This window comes from Puma concolor, chromosome B4 (genome assembly GCF_028749965.1).
Source record: "Puma concolor isolate L17-30 chromosome B4, mPumCon1.1.hap2, whole genome shotgun sequence".
NCBI lineage: Eukaryota > Metazoa > Chordata > Mammalia > Carnivora > Felidae > Puma > Puma concolor.
In genome coordinates, this window is record NC_141673.1 from 87,752,653 (window position 1) to 87,767,163 (window position 14,511).

At 41.4% G+C, this 14,511-nt stretch overlaps 2 protein-coding genes across 3 annotated transcripts in view; one reads left to right on the forward strand and one right to left on the reverse strand.

The window, feature by feature from the left end:
* GYS2 (glycogen synthase 2) overlaps window positions 1-6,013 on the forward strand; it is a 55,121-nt gene extending 49,108 nt beyond the window's left edge. The window contains exon 16 of one of the 2 annotated variants that reach the window (XM_025930126.2): window positions 182-6,013. In XM_025930126.2, the coding sequence (XP_025785911.1) occupies window positions 182-400 (219 nt within the window). In that variant the 3' untranslated portion in view covers window positions 401-6,013. The remainder of the gene's footprint in view (window positions 1-181) is intronic. The other variant, XM_086713908.1, reaches the window with a different exon arrangement.
* SPX (spexin hormone) lies at window positions 5,036-14,335 on the reverse strand. Its single transcript, XM_025930879.2, has 6 exons — window positions 14,243-14,335; window positions 13,759-13,839; window positions 13,535-13,592; window positions 12,849-12,911; window positions 11,759-11,842; window positions 5,036-6,375 (listed from the first exon to the last, which is right to left on the reverse strand). The coding sequence occupies exons 1-6, from the start codon at window positions 14,246-14,248 to the stop codon at window positions 6,329-6,331; spliced, it is 339 nt and encodes a 112-aa protein (XP_025786664.1). The 5' UTR covers window positions 14,249-14,335; the 3' UTR covers window positions 5,036-6,328.
* Window positions 14,336-14,511: the final 176 nt, after the last annotated feature.

Here is a 14,511-nt window from a genome sequence, read left to right on the forward strand (position 1 = left end):
ATGAATCTCTCCTGAGCTTGCTGGTATCAGAATCAAAATAAATCAAAGACAATAGCTCACGAACAGACCATAAAAAATACCCAACTATGCTTTTTTATTAAATGCACATGCAAACTGTTTACAGCATTGGAAAACTCAAAAAGTCATTATAGTGTTTGTGACTTATTTTTGTCTTTGGCAGACAGAAGGATTTAAATATCCCAGGCCTTCCTCAGTTCCACCTTCCCCTTCAGGGTCTCAGGTCTCTAGTCCTCAGAGCAGTGATGTGGAAGATGAAGAGGATGAGCGCTACAATGAGGAAGAGGAGGCTGAAAGGGATCGGTTAAATATCAAGTCGCCATTGTCTCTGGGCCGTGTTCCTCGTGGGAAGAAAAAGCTGCATGGTGAATACAAGAACTGAATTCCACGCTTGTAGAACAGAACTAATGTAGTAAGAACATAGTAAGAATGATTACTTAAAGACATGAAAATGCTACAGATTTCATTTTCTTCTTCTAACTATTACAACAGGATTTATTCTCTGCCTCCAAAGGGGAGAAAATTAAGTGAATGGCAATTTTGTAATTTCTAATAAAGTCCAAGTTATTTTCCCCTACTCCTTTTTCCCCAGTAAATTTAGGCACGAGGAAGAGTGTTCATTAAAGGAGGAAGACTAGATGTGGGGTGTTGTTGTTGTTGTTGTTTTAAGTAGGCTACAAATGTGGGACTTGAATTCACAACCTTGATATCAGGACCTGAGCTGAGATCAAGAGCCAGATGCTTAACCGACTGAGTCACCCAGATGCTCTTAGAAATGTTTTTAAAATGGTTAATGCCAGCAATAAGAATTTTCATTTGCTAGTGTTTATTTTTAAGTGATCATCACCACAATCCTTTGCTTAGTATTTATACAGCTTCCATAACTACCAAATAAGCCTCCCAGTTTCCTCACAAAGGATCCTGATCTCAGTCCTGAATGTCCACTACAAACATATTTTAATTAACTCAGTCTTTAGTGATTATTTCCATGTTTCACATGAGTCAGAACAATGAATTTCTATCTAGCTTTGTAGATAATCAAAATCCATAAGAAAACAAGCTACCTTAAATCCAGATCCTGATACCTATTCGTGCATATTTACAAGGTCACGTCTCAACTTAATGATGGGAAGATGTTACCATCTGTACTATGCCATCTGACTGAAACAATTTTTCTGTTCTTTAAAAGGAAAGGTTTTTCAAAAACTTGGTCAATCAATCAGTCTTCTATAAATGATGAACTGTTAAATCCAAATGAATTAACATGTCAATATCAACATATCAATTAAGCTTTCATTGATGTCTTGTAAATAAGACATTTAATAAGATAACTTGTAGAAAGCACCTACTATGAAATAGTGCCTTGTAAAGGATAACATTTAAAACTGTCTTTTAAAAAATTAGCAAAAAGAAAATATAGAGTCTACTTAATTATAATAAGAACAATGTTTCTAAACACATCCATGATGTGCTTAGGGACATTGCTGAGCGATTGTAAACATGTCTTTGTTTTAAATGTAATTAAACCTAAGAGCTCCTGGGTGGCTGTCCATTGAGTGTCCAACTCATGGTTTTGGCTCATGTCATGATCTCACGGTTTGTGGGATCGAGGCCTATGTTGGGCTCTGCGCTGAGCACAGAGCTTATTTAGGATTCTCTTTCTCTCTCTATCTCTGCCCCTCTCCCACTCTGTCTCTCTCAATATAAATTTAAAAACTTAAAAAAAATTATTAAATGTAATTACTTCTAAATAGGCAAAAAAAAAAAAAAAAAGAAAAAAGAAAAAAAGAAACCACCTTCATTCTTGGATTTTTTTCCCCCACAACTTGAGTATTGTTACATTTAGATCACAGTGAAAACCTTGGTTGGCATATCAGTTGACCTATATATGCAGAGCTTTTAAAAAAGTTTTAGTCTGTTCAGTGTGGGATTGTCGATGGCAACAAGGGAAGAGTAACAACGACCGTGGGTCTGGGTCGAATGGCTCAGGACTAGGGGAAAACTGTAATCTAACTCTCCACAGCTTGCCCCGTTGATGAGAACAAAGGCAAGAAAAATGCAGTTTATGTTGAATCTCCTTACAGCCTGCAGCCCACTGATAGATGCAGGACATGACATGCCTCAAGGGGTTCATGGCTGCCTTAATGCCTTAATGTTTATATTTCATTAAAGACTAAAAGCAACCTTATCTTGACAATAGCTAAATCTTCAAGGTCCTGCAAGACCCTGCTTTCAGCATACAAAAATTTCTTGGAAACTTATGTTACCCCTACCCCAACCCCCTCCACAAACTTAAAATATATAATCAGTCATCCCTCATATTTGTAGATACAGCTCTTTCTGCCCTTGGGTCCTGTCCCCATGCTATAATAAAATCACCTTTTTGCACCAAAACTATCTCAGAAATTCTTTCTTAGCTGTTCGCTCTCAAACTGAAACTTCAAATCGCATCACCATTGTTAAGAAAAAGTAGATGAATGGTGGATATATGCCATAAATCAGGTCACAATGGAAGATGATTGCAAACTCACCTCATTTAGGGCCCAGGAGAAAGGGAAATAAATTACCTAAAGCCTAATCCTTGAAATATGCCCTGTGCATGCCAAATTAACCCAACATCTGCAGAGCAGTTTGGGAAGGTCTGCACAGGGAGTCAGAAAATAGGAAATGGATTTGTATTATAATGTAGATATTCACTTGCTGAAGTGCCAGAAAGATCTCATGATAAAAAGGGGTTTCAGTGTTACAATAACAATGAAAATATATTCCTAGTAAGGGGGCACAATACGTCTATTCAAATGATACCTTGGTTGGCAACTGGTTAGTCTATTGTTATTGAAAGCATGAGATTTCCTCCGTAAAATAGCTTCTTAATAAAACATTTTAAAATTCAAGTGCTTTTTTTTTTCTGAATGAAAGAATAGTTCTCTGATTAGAAAGGAGTACAAATGATAGGGCACATGGAAATACACTGACTTGCAAACACGTATTTTTTTTTAATGTTTATTTATTTGAGCGAGAAGGTGAGCACACACATGCGCGTGCACACACATGCGCGTGCGCGCACACACACACACACACACACACACACACGAGTGGAGGAGGGGAAGAGAGAGGGAGAGAGACAGAGAGAGAGAGAGAGACAGAGAGAGAGAGAGAGTCCCAAGCAGGCTCTGTACTGTCAGCACAGAGCCTGACACGGGGCTGGATCCATGACCCTGGGATCATGACTGAACTGAAATCAAGAATCAGACACTTAACTGATGGAGCCACCCAGCGCCCCAGCCAGTGCAAAGCCAGGCATGTTTCTACCCTGGACTCGGTCCTCTATTCAGACAGCTGCTGCCACTGGACTCCATCCCCTTGCTCCAGTCATTTACTGTCCTTTCCCCAAGACTGACAAAGCCAGGTGAAGAGCAACAAATAGGGCTGTTAGTAGGTGACTCTGTTTCTAGCATAGTGCCTTATACACAGTTGTTGCACAAATGAATGGTCTTATTGGGAGAAACACAAGTGCAAGAAAATGGATGTTTTTCAAGAATGTATGTCTTCATAAATTGGAGTACAGGAACCATAGAAAATAGTGTGTGCCTGACCAGCCATCAAGACATGTTTCATGCATTGCACCACCTTCCTTCCATGTCAAGAGTTAGGGTGCGCAGAGCTGGTTTTATACATACTGATGAGACTAGAACATGTGACAAGCGCTCTGCTAATACTTTCCCACAAGGAGGACTCAGGAGAGGGACTGGTCAAGGTGCTTGGAGAGGTCCAAAGGGTGAAGATATACTTCTATGAAGACATGTGAGGGATACAAAGAAGAGGTCATGTTAGAAATAAACTCTTACTAACAGAATTTATAGTCCAGTAAGAGGAAACCAACAGGTGACATCCCCCCTTCCCTTTCTCCTGGCGCTGAAGCAAAATAATGTAACTTATTTTGATTATCCAATCAAGGTTGATAGGATACAGATGTTTATTTCTCATAACCAGATAAAGGGGAAATGCTAGTTGGAGGCTGGTTTTAACATGCCAGGGCCTCTGCCGTCCCTCTCCTCATGGGATCATTATGGTGCTGTTGGGGGAGAGGAGGCACCCACTGGGGAAACCCAGGGGAAAAAAGAGTAATTGAGAGCCCATGCTGGGGGCCAGATGGAAAAGGTGAGAACGGATACAGAAGCAAACAGGGAAGAGCAGTGGACACTGTCCTGTCCAGTGGGAGCTGTCCACCTGAAGGAAGTGGTATTCTAGGACATGGATGTGACTTGCAGGCAGGTATTTCCCAATTTTAAAATATAAGCCATACAATGTGAACATTTTTTGTTCATTTCAGTTTTGAAAAAGATAGAAATAAAGAGAACTGAAAAATATCCCAAGACAGACAGAATGTTATAGCAGCTGGGCAGAGGGGCCTGTATGCAACTACTATGTTAATCAGCACATCTGTATGGCAGAACAACATTCAAGGAATTCAGGCGCCTATAATATACTTGGTATTCTATACAATATCAATAGTATTATAACACTGTATTATTTTAATAGATGTTGGTCATTTCGAAGGTTTTTTTTAATGTTTATTTTTGAGAGAGAGAGAGAGAGAGAGAGAGAGAGAGACAGAGCACGAGTGGGGGAGGGGAAGAGAGAGAGGGAGACAGAATCCGAAGCAGGATCCAGGCTCTGAGCTGTCAGCACAGTCTGACGTGGGGTTCAAACTCACGGACCACGATATCATGACCTGAGCCAAAGTCAGATACTTAACCAACTGAGCCACCCACATACCTCCTGAAAGCTTTTAAAAACTCTGTTTTAGTGTGAAATACTTGAGGTTGTTCTGCTTAGTTGTGGGAAGAATTATTTCACATGATAGGGTTTTAAAATATTCTTGGAATAAGCATGATGTTTAAATAGCCAATATGTATAAGTCTATGTCAGATGAGTAAAATCTCAATATACTGGATACAAGCACTATCTAGAAAATCCATTTTAAAGTCAATTCATAATAAATGACAGGGGTCTATATAATACCACATAGTTTTTTTAATGCTAGCATATTAGTTTTTGCAAGAGATCTGTGTTACATTAACTTGAATATAGTTTCATTATTCAATTATGAAACAAGATACAGCCAAATCTTATAAGCAAGGTTTTGACTTCATAACACAGTGAAACTATAATCTCAAGGTACAGATACATTCACATAAAGGTATTCTTTAGCTACTGAATAATGGCTATATATTGATGACAATAAGAATTCACAATGTTTTCCACTTATGACATTTATCAATAATAGCTCTCAATTAATTAGGTCAAAAAATTAACATGGTGATCACATTCCAATTCCAAAAAAATAGGTTATTATGCTTGCTGTGGATATGTGTGTGTGTGTTACTGCATGTGTGTGTTTTTTTCAGACAGTTTTGAACCTAAGTTCAAAGTTTTGAGAAGGACCAGATTGGGCATATCACTCTGTACTGATGTTATCAGGGTGTTTTATGTAATGTTTTAAGGTAAAATAAAGCCTAGAACTCTAGCTAATTAGAGTAAGCAGACTCTTTGAATCTGTTTAGCTGTGAAAAATGAGTTACCTCTGAAAAACTGGTTTGTTCCTTTTGTACAATGTACACAGGAACAGAGTGTGTCTCCATCTGCTTATTTCCCAGTAAGTCCCAGAATTCAGGGAGATCCCCCAAATAACACAAAGGGAAGCTCTCCATTGTGGAACCTTCCACCAGCTTCAGAGATCATGCCCTCTTTCAGCAACTACACTGAAGTGTTCTTATCACAGGGCTTCTTCCCAGTCAACTCCTTCCTCTTCCCTTCTTAATTTATGTCTCCTAGATGAACTATTAAGAGAACACTCTACTCTTTCCCATCCTGCCATGCCTCCCCATCCCCCCACCCATGAAGATGGGAAAAAGGCAGAAAAGGAGAGGGAGATCTGCTGCTGAGTGACAAGACAATGCAAGGGGTAACAGAATGAAAAAAAAACCAACAACTGAGAATCACTAGATCAAGATAGACTCGTTTTAACAAAAAGAAAGCACACTCTAAAGAGTCGCTGGCCTTATGCTTAATTCTAAAGGGGACTAAGACACAAGGTGACCTAAACAGGACCAGAAGCAATGAAAGAAGGTGATGCTCTCAGCTAAGAACTCTACATTACCTTTGTTGCTGGAAAGAATGAAACTGGTTGTGCATGTTCCTAAGATTACAACTGAAGTAAAAAGCCTCCAAAGGCTTTATTTACATGCTCATGTTTTCAACAAGAACAGAACTGTATTTGAATGTAATTTGGTCTATTTTCCCCAGGTTAGTAGTCTTCTAGGATTCTGGTTTGATCAAAGTTTTCTTCTCCAGCTGTGAGAAAAAAAAATACATAAAATAAACATAATTCTCCGTGTTTTAAAAGGAGAAAAGATAAGATAAAGAGAACTTTAAAAAACAAACATTTAGCCTCCTAGATTATGTTAACTCCTGCACTTTGCTATGGAGAATCAAAATAAGTGTGTTTTGATCGATTTGGTTTAAAATTTTTTCCCCTCATATCTACACACATAGGGGAACTCACATGTCACATGTCACTCTCTAGAATGAGTGAAACTATAATATGGTATGTTTGGTAGAAATCTGAAAAGGCCACATATCTTGCTCTAAGTGTGCCACATGTCCAAAATATCCACCATTAGGGATGCCTGGGTGGCTCAGTTGGTTAAGTATACAATTTCAGCTCAGGTCATGATCTCGGGGTCCATGAGTTTGAGCCCCACGTCGGGCTCTGTGCTGGCAGCTCGGAGCCTGGAGCCTGCTTCAGATTCTGTGTCTCCCTCTCTCTCTGGCCCTCCCCTACTTGTGCTCTCTCTCTCTCTCTCTCAAAAATAAATAAACATTAAAAAAATTAAAATAAATAAAATAAAAAATAAAATAAAATATCCACAATTAGAACCATTAAATTGCATCAAGGCACTGTTTCCCTGTTTCCTATTAACAATGCATCCTACTTGGAAAGATGACATGGGAATACTTTTGTACATATTCTCTTATTATCTGAGCTATACTAGGCCTGGGGAGGAAATGAAACAAAAAGAGGAGACCCTTGTTAGCTGGATGGGATTGCAAAATTTTAGAGCATGAGGTATCACTTCCGGGGCAGGATAGCTAAGAAGTCAGATGATAGCAGGTTCCTGGGACTGTAACAACGGGGCAGAAGAGCTAAAACTTACCATGGTGTCAGGACTGGGAGTTGCCAGAGGAAAATGCATCTCCTAACCTTCCTTAAGATTATTTCTAGATAAAATCACATTCCTTTAGTTAGTTACAATATAATTCAAATGTCTGAGTTACATTTTAACTTGAATGGCTAGCACATTTTAGAATATTACAGATGATGGGCTGCTCTTTAAAGAGAAGGGGAAAAAAAAAAACTCTGTAAGAAGTGCATCCTTGTATATCAGTTACTAAAATAAAAATTAACTATATAAAATAAGAGTCTACCAAGTAATACTTAGGGATTTTTTTTTTAATTTTTTTTCAACGTTTTTTATTTATTTTTGGGACAGAGAGAGACAGAGCATGAACGGGGGAGGGGCAGAGAGAGAGGGAGACACAGAATCGGAAACAGGCTCCAAGCTCCGAGCCATCAGCCCAGAGCCTGATGCGGGGCTCAAACTCACGAACCGTGAGATCGTGAAGGGATTTTAGAATAAAAATATTAAAGGCAGCTAGTAACGAATATATCGTATGTAAATCCAAAACTTTCTCATCAATTCAAAGTAATAAAATTTTGTTCCCTTATTTCATCACCAGAAACAAGCTACTGTGGAAACTTAAATGACTACAAAATTACATTTATTTTCCAGGGAGCCTGGTGGTTCAGTCGGTTAAGTGTCCAACTCTTGATTTCGGCTCAGGTCATGATCCCAGGGTCATGGGATTGAGCTGCATGCCAGGCTTTGCACTGAACATGGAGCCTACTTGGCATTCTCTCTCTCTCTACCCCTCTCCTCCACTCGTGCTCTCTCTCTCTAGAATAAAAAATTTTAAGTTATATTTATTTTCCAAAAAAAACTTGAAATTGGGACCTATAATCACACACCCTTTCCTAAAGTTTCTAATGAAGATTCTTCTTCCTCTCTTTAATTTTTTTTAATGTTATTTATTCTCGAGAGAGAGACACACACACACACAGACACAGCGTGAGCAGGGGAGGGCCAGAGAGGGAGACACAGAATCCAAAGCACACTCCAGGCTCTGAGCTGTCAGCACAGAACCAGACATCGAACTCATGAACCGTGAGATCCTGACATGAGCCAAAGTCAGATGCTTAACCGACTGAGCCACCCAGGGGCCCCTTTCTTCCCCTCTTTGAAATTACCCCCCCCCTTTCATTTTAGCTCACTTTTTATTTATTTATTTTCTTTCTGGCTTCACACATCTTCCCAAAAACCAAATCAAAAATGTCTCCTTCAATCCATCTTCGCCAGCGATCTCCTAACACATTTCAACAATCAGTAAGTGTGCCTGCCGAATGTCCAATTTAGTAAAGGTCATCTTGGATGCAGCATCCTCTATCCATGATCCAACTACTTCTCACCTTTTCATTGCAAGAGTCCTGAGAGCCAGGACAGGTAGCACTGCTTACTTCTTGTCCCCAATTCGCTCTCAACAAGGTTTCAGAAGGGGCATGGCAGTGGCAAGTAGTATCACTGGGCAGGGGCTGAGCTAAAGTCCTGTGAACTGCTATTCAGTGACCCGTCCTAGCCAACAGGATCTTCCTTTCCATTGATTTCTGTACTCTTACTAACCATTCTGCTCCATGTGATGCTTTAATCACTCCTTTCTTGGAACTCTCCATTCTTGATTTCTGGATATGCTGTTATTCTGGTTCTCCTCTTACATCCCTGCCTTCTCCTTTAAAAGTCCCTTCACTGATATGACTTTCCTCTATTCCCCTTAATCTCTAGGTACTCTCCAAGGCAAATCCTTTATTGTCTGCCCTTCTCCTGTTATATCTGAGGCCTAGAAGAGATTTCCATTTTCATGGTTTCACTCTTTATTAACTGGTTCTGAACTCCAGTAGTTCCCATATCTGACTGACCATCAGAATCATTTGGGGGAACTTTTCAAGGATACAGATTCTGAGGCCTCATTCAAGTTTTACAGAATCAGAATCTCTGGGTCTAAGGCTGAGCCATCTGTATTTTGAGGACTCTCTCCAGTTAACTCCAATGGAACCAGTCCATAGATGGATAATTGAGAACCACTGACCTACACTCCTTTACTCACTGGACTGTCTCTGTCATCTCAAACTGAACTTCCATTATATCCACAGAAATTTTCATTCCTCACCAGCATAACCATTTCAAACTCCCATAATACCACTTCAAAAATGTGCTTCTTCTGGATTCCCTTTTATCCTTTCGGTGAATAGTTACTTATTCTTCCTTCCAGGATACCTCGGAGTGGAGCCTCTCTGTCCATTCCTGACTGCTCCACCTCATCTCCTCACTCCTGTGGTTTCCTTTCACTTTCCTTAGCTTCTCCCTGATCCCCATCTGTGGTCTTTCCTGCTCGATACAATGCATTTGAGAGACGGCAAGATATAATGGAGAGAGCAGTGGAATCACTTGGACCTGAGTTAAAATCCCAACGTGGCTTTTTACCAATTGCATGACTTTAGGAAAGTAAACACACTTCATAAAGGTTCAGTTTTCTCAGCTATAAAGGTTAGCATTCATATCTGACACAGGCAGATGTTCCTATATTGTAGATATTGTTACTGTTCTTATTGTTACTCTCTGAACCATAATCATTGTTTTATTGTTACTCTCTGTGCCAATATCAGATTCATCCTCCTTCACCATGTCATCATTCTGCTGTGAATCCAGAGGACTTCTTACTGATTCTCAAACAAAGACAAATTATCTTCATTCTTCATCTCGGTTAAGTAAGTACCTGCTATGTAATAGTGGGCAAGCTACTTAATCTTTTTGTGCCTCTATTTCCTCACCTGGAAAGTGTGGATAATAATGTCCTTACCTCCCAGGGTTACTATGAGGGCTAAAAGTATTGACCTATATCATATGCTGAAACAGCACCTGGCCCCCTGCATTATAGTAAGCCCTCAACAACTAGTAGCTCCGGGCAGTAGTAATAATAGCAGTAATGGTCGTCCTAGCTCTAACATAACCACTCCTCCTGCGTTCTGCTATTCCACTGACTGCTCACCCCATCATTTTGCTGCAAAGATTGTTCTCATTCCTGCTTCCCCTTAATCTGCTTTCTTCTCCGCCTGCAAGTTAGCTGGCGCCTAGCAGGCATAAATGCATATTTGCTCAATTAAGTATTATAATCCCCACTACCCATCCACGTTGACCTCGGCCTTGCACTGAGTTCAGAAGACCTCCAATCCCACTCTCTTGCATTTGCTTCTCATCAGTATTTTTTTTTTCTCAAGAAAACCATAAGCTTGAAGCTGGAAAATACGTTTTGCTCTTTTTTCCTCCTCATATGGCCCATCCAATAGTAGGCACCAAGGATATGTCTTCTCCATTAGCATACGTGTCAGAGCACAAGGCCAGCAGCCTGTGCTTTGATCACCAGACCACTTGCTATATGTATATATGTATATATATATATATATATATATATATATATTAATATTTAAAATTTTAAATTATGTCACAATATGGCATCATTACAATTTTTGAGAGGGAACATTCTAGGTCTAAATAATGCTTTGATGACCTTCATTGTTAATAGTAACTAAAACTATGTACCTTGTTCCAATTGGCTCTCATAGCAACCCTGCACATGGGTATCATTATTCCATTTTACCAATAAGGATACTAAGACTCAGGGTCATCCAGCTAGTAAAGGAGCAGAACAAGGATTTGAACCCAGTCTGTTACATACTCCAAAGCCCTGACTTATCTAGTAGCAAGATGCCTTAATTCAACTAGTGGTTTCAATGCTACATGGACAGAGTGTCTCTATTTTTAAAAAAATTTTTGAAATGTTTATTTATTTTTGAGAGGCAGAGCACGAACTGGGGAAGGGCAGAGAGAGACACAGAATCTGAAGCTGGCTGCAGGTTCTGAGCTGTCAGCACAGTTCGATGTGGGGCTGGGACTCACCAGCCGTGAGATCATGACCTGAGCGAAGTCGGATGCCTAACTGACCAGGCCACCCAGGTGGTCCAGAGTGTCTCTATTTGAAAATTATACCTAATCTTCATATAGAAGCAGCTGTATAGGATAATGAAAATTACACAGGCTTAGAATCTATTAGGATCAGCCATAAGATACTGCTACATATGCAAGTAAAAACTATTTCATTGTCAACAATTTCATTTGGCCCAGTCTTTAATAGTGAGCAATTGGATTTAACATTTTTAAACCTCTTTGGCTTCAGTTTTATTAACTGTATATAATGAGGTTGAACTTTGAACATTTTTAGTGCTAGAGTTCTAAGTGAAAATAAGGTCACAATAGGCTCTGGTTTATGAAATTAATATGAAATTCCCCAGTGTCCTCAAGGAAATGTTTTCATGTTCTTGGGGACTCACGTTAATGAGAAATGTGCTAGTGTTTATATAAGAAAGATGTATGAATTGTTTGTGGAGGGGGACAACTGTTAATTATATTCAAAAATCTGAACAAAGGCAACTTGGTATTCAACACAGAATCCCAAAAGCGATCAAAGCTTCCCTGTCCCGCAGTTGAAAGCGGTCACATATTTGTACCTTCTTGTGGTCTCTGCAAGGAAGCCAGTAGCAGAGCTGCTGTCTCTGGAAGAGTTAGTAGTTGGGGATTTGGGCTTCGTCTTTCTGGAGAAATAAAAGTGTATACACATTCTTATTAGCATTTAAATATTCCTGTAGTAGATAAACCCTATTCTGATATACTATAAATAGAAAAACCCTTATAAAATAGGTTTTTGATGCCTTAGCCAAGGATGCCCCTTCCACAGAGGGCTGATTTTTATGAATTGAAACATTTCACACTTCCCTTGGACGTTACTTACAATTGGTTTTGCTGTGTATTACATATATGGAAAGGAATTTAAATATACTGCAGACAATGCCATGAAAGGAGAGTGCATTAGCATAAAGGACCCTGAGTAACTTTTCCCTTCAGAGCTTAACATGGGATGTCTGGGCAGAAACATCTGGATGGGATGGATCCTCCTTGGAGTCTCGACTACTTCCTCTCTCATTCGTTCAAAGCAGTTTGAAATAATAATCTATATTCTTGGCCACACATAAGGAAAATAACAGTCCCTGGCCCTACTCTTAATGGCCCCTGCCTATGAACTATTTCCGGTTTTGAGCTGCTTTAGAGCCCTTTCTAGTAATGAATAGGAGCGTACATTTGAAGTTTCCGGGAAAAACACTAGTTTAATAACAAGAACATTGAAGAGGAAACCGTGTAAAGGTCTTGCCAAAAGCGGGGAGGTACATTTAGGGGCAGTTGCACAGTTCTCACTCCTCCTCCTCCTCCTTGACTCCTCGAACGTGAAGCCCAGGCCTGGCCTGTCTCTGGATAACCCCCACCCCCGGGACCTCTGCACACCCGTCGGCCAGAGGGCGGTCGGAGCAGCCGAGGCCCAGTTCAGCTTCGGGAGCGTCAGCCCCAGCCTCAGCCGCGCACCAGTGCGCGGTGCCCTGGCTGCCAGCTTGGACTCAGCCCTGGCTGGCTCTCCCCCAGGATGGCCCCGGAGCCACGTCCCTCCCGGAGCGGAGCCGCAGTTGTTCGGCGCCTGGCCGTGCGCGCCCTGCCCGCTGAGTCCTGCTGCCAGTCTCCGGACCGCCCCCCTCTCCTTGGCTCACTCACCCGGGGGCGGCCGGTCCGAGAGGTCCTTCTTCCGACTCTGGTCCGAGATGAAGCGGCGCCCCTCTGCAAAGGCGAGACGCGGGGCTGAGCTGGCCGGCTAAACACTCAACAATCGCGGTTAAAATGGGCTCCGCGCCGCGGGTCCCCAGGTCAGGAGGGGTGGGTCCGCGGCGGCGGCCTGGGTCCGCGCGGTTTTCGGGCGCTCGTCGCGCACCCCCGGACTGCACCAAGCGCCCTTTACCAGCGCCCCGCCCCCGCGCTGCCCGCCCCCAGACGAGCCCTGCCCCCACGCCTGTCTGCGCCGAGCCGGGACCGGCCAGAGCACTTCCTGCACCTGCTGCACCCAGCCGGTACCTGCCCGCGCCCGGCCCGCCGCGGCGCATGGGCTTTTGAGCGGTGGTCGGGTTCACAAGCCCGTGGGGTGTTTCCCAGGCCAGTCTGCAGTCTTCCTGTGCGGCAAGAGCCAGCAGCCCTCCACTTGAGGATGGAGAATTTCTAACAATCAGGGAGTCTTTTTCTTCCGTTGCCACACACCCCCCACCCCCACTCTGTCCTGCAGGATGACCTCGGCTATTAAGGGAACACACTCGATATTACTTTCTCCCCACGCATCTATCTCATGGATTCTTACACCCCTAAAGATCTTCCTTTATTGATGTAGGGAGAGCAAAGTATTTGGAACGTACGTGCACCCTTCAGATAGAGCATAGATTGGGGAGTCCAGTTCCTTCTCTCAAAGAGTCCCTACAACCCAGGTAGAAGAGAAAAGCGGTTAATAACACAATGTAGCCCAGTCCTCTATTAGAAAAAAGAAAGAAAGAGGGGGAGGGAGGAAGAAGAGAAAAAAGAAAAGAAAAGAAGGAAGGGAGGGAAAGAACATCCAGGAGCCCCGGTGTTTGCGTTTGATTACCTGTGGCGCGCTGCTGGAATTTCCTATGAAAGAAAACACTAGAAAAAGAGCCAAGGTTGTTGCCGCCAGACTTCCGAGTCCCTACAAGAAAAGATCAAAGAAAGTAGTTTCTGTGCCTATAGGATCTTCTACTCCATTACACCCGAACAATTACAAACCTCTTACTTTTCGACGTGATCTATTTTTGATAATTATTTTTAATAACACTTAGCATGTGGGGGAGAGGGTGATTCCCTAGTCTACCTTGTAATTAATCCGCAAGGGAGTTCTCTTTGTAAGAAAAAGTAGAAATATGTTATTTCCATTAATTCACTAAAATGACTGATTTTTTTGGTGTAAAATCAAATGATTTTTATATTTTAAGGCATATTGTTTAAATATCCGTTAGCTTATAAAATGCTTATTAAAGATAAAATGGGTAAGAAACTATAAAGCGTTTCATAAAATAGCTTAAAAGTCTCAAGTAAGTAAAACTTCTACTTACCTTCATGTTCTGCTCCTTTCCAGAACCTGAGGTAACTACAACTTTGCCTGTCAGTTTTCTAATCTTATTCTGAGAGTGGGGCTTTTAAATCTTAGTGTCTAGGACCCCTCCGGATCTTCAGCAGAGTTAGGGAGTCCTTAGGGACTTCTTGTCAGTATTCAAGATTGAGAGGATCTGATGATTTTTGCAGGGAGATTCATTTGCAGGAAGTAGAGAAATGATTGATGAGTGGGCATCACTTATTTAGATACTGACCACATCAGCCAGGA

Coding starts and splice junctions, on each gene's coding strand:
- SPX (XM_025930879.2), bottom strand. Junction 12,912..13,534: donor GCTCTATCTGAAGGGTGCAC/GTACGTTCCAAA, acceptor TCGCCTTTGCAG/AGGGGCGCCGCTTCATCTCG. Junction 11,843..12,848: donor CTCGGACCGGCCGCCCCCGG/GTGAGTGAGCCA, acceptor TTATTTCTCCAG/AAAGACGAAGCCCAAATCCC.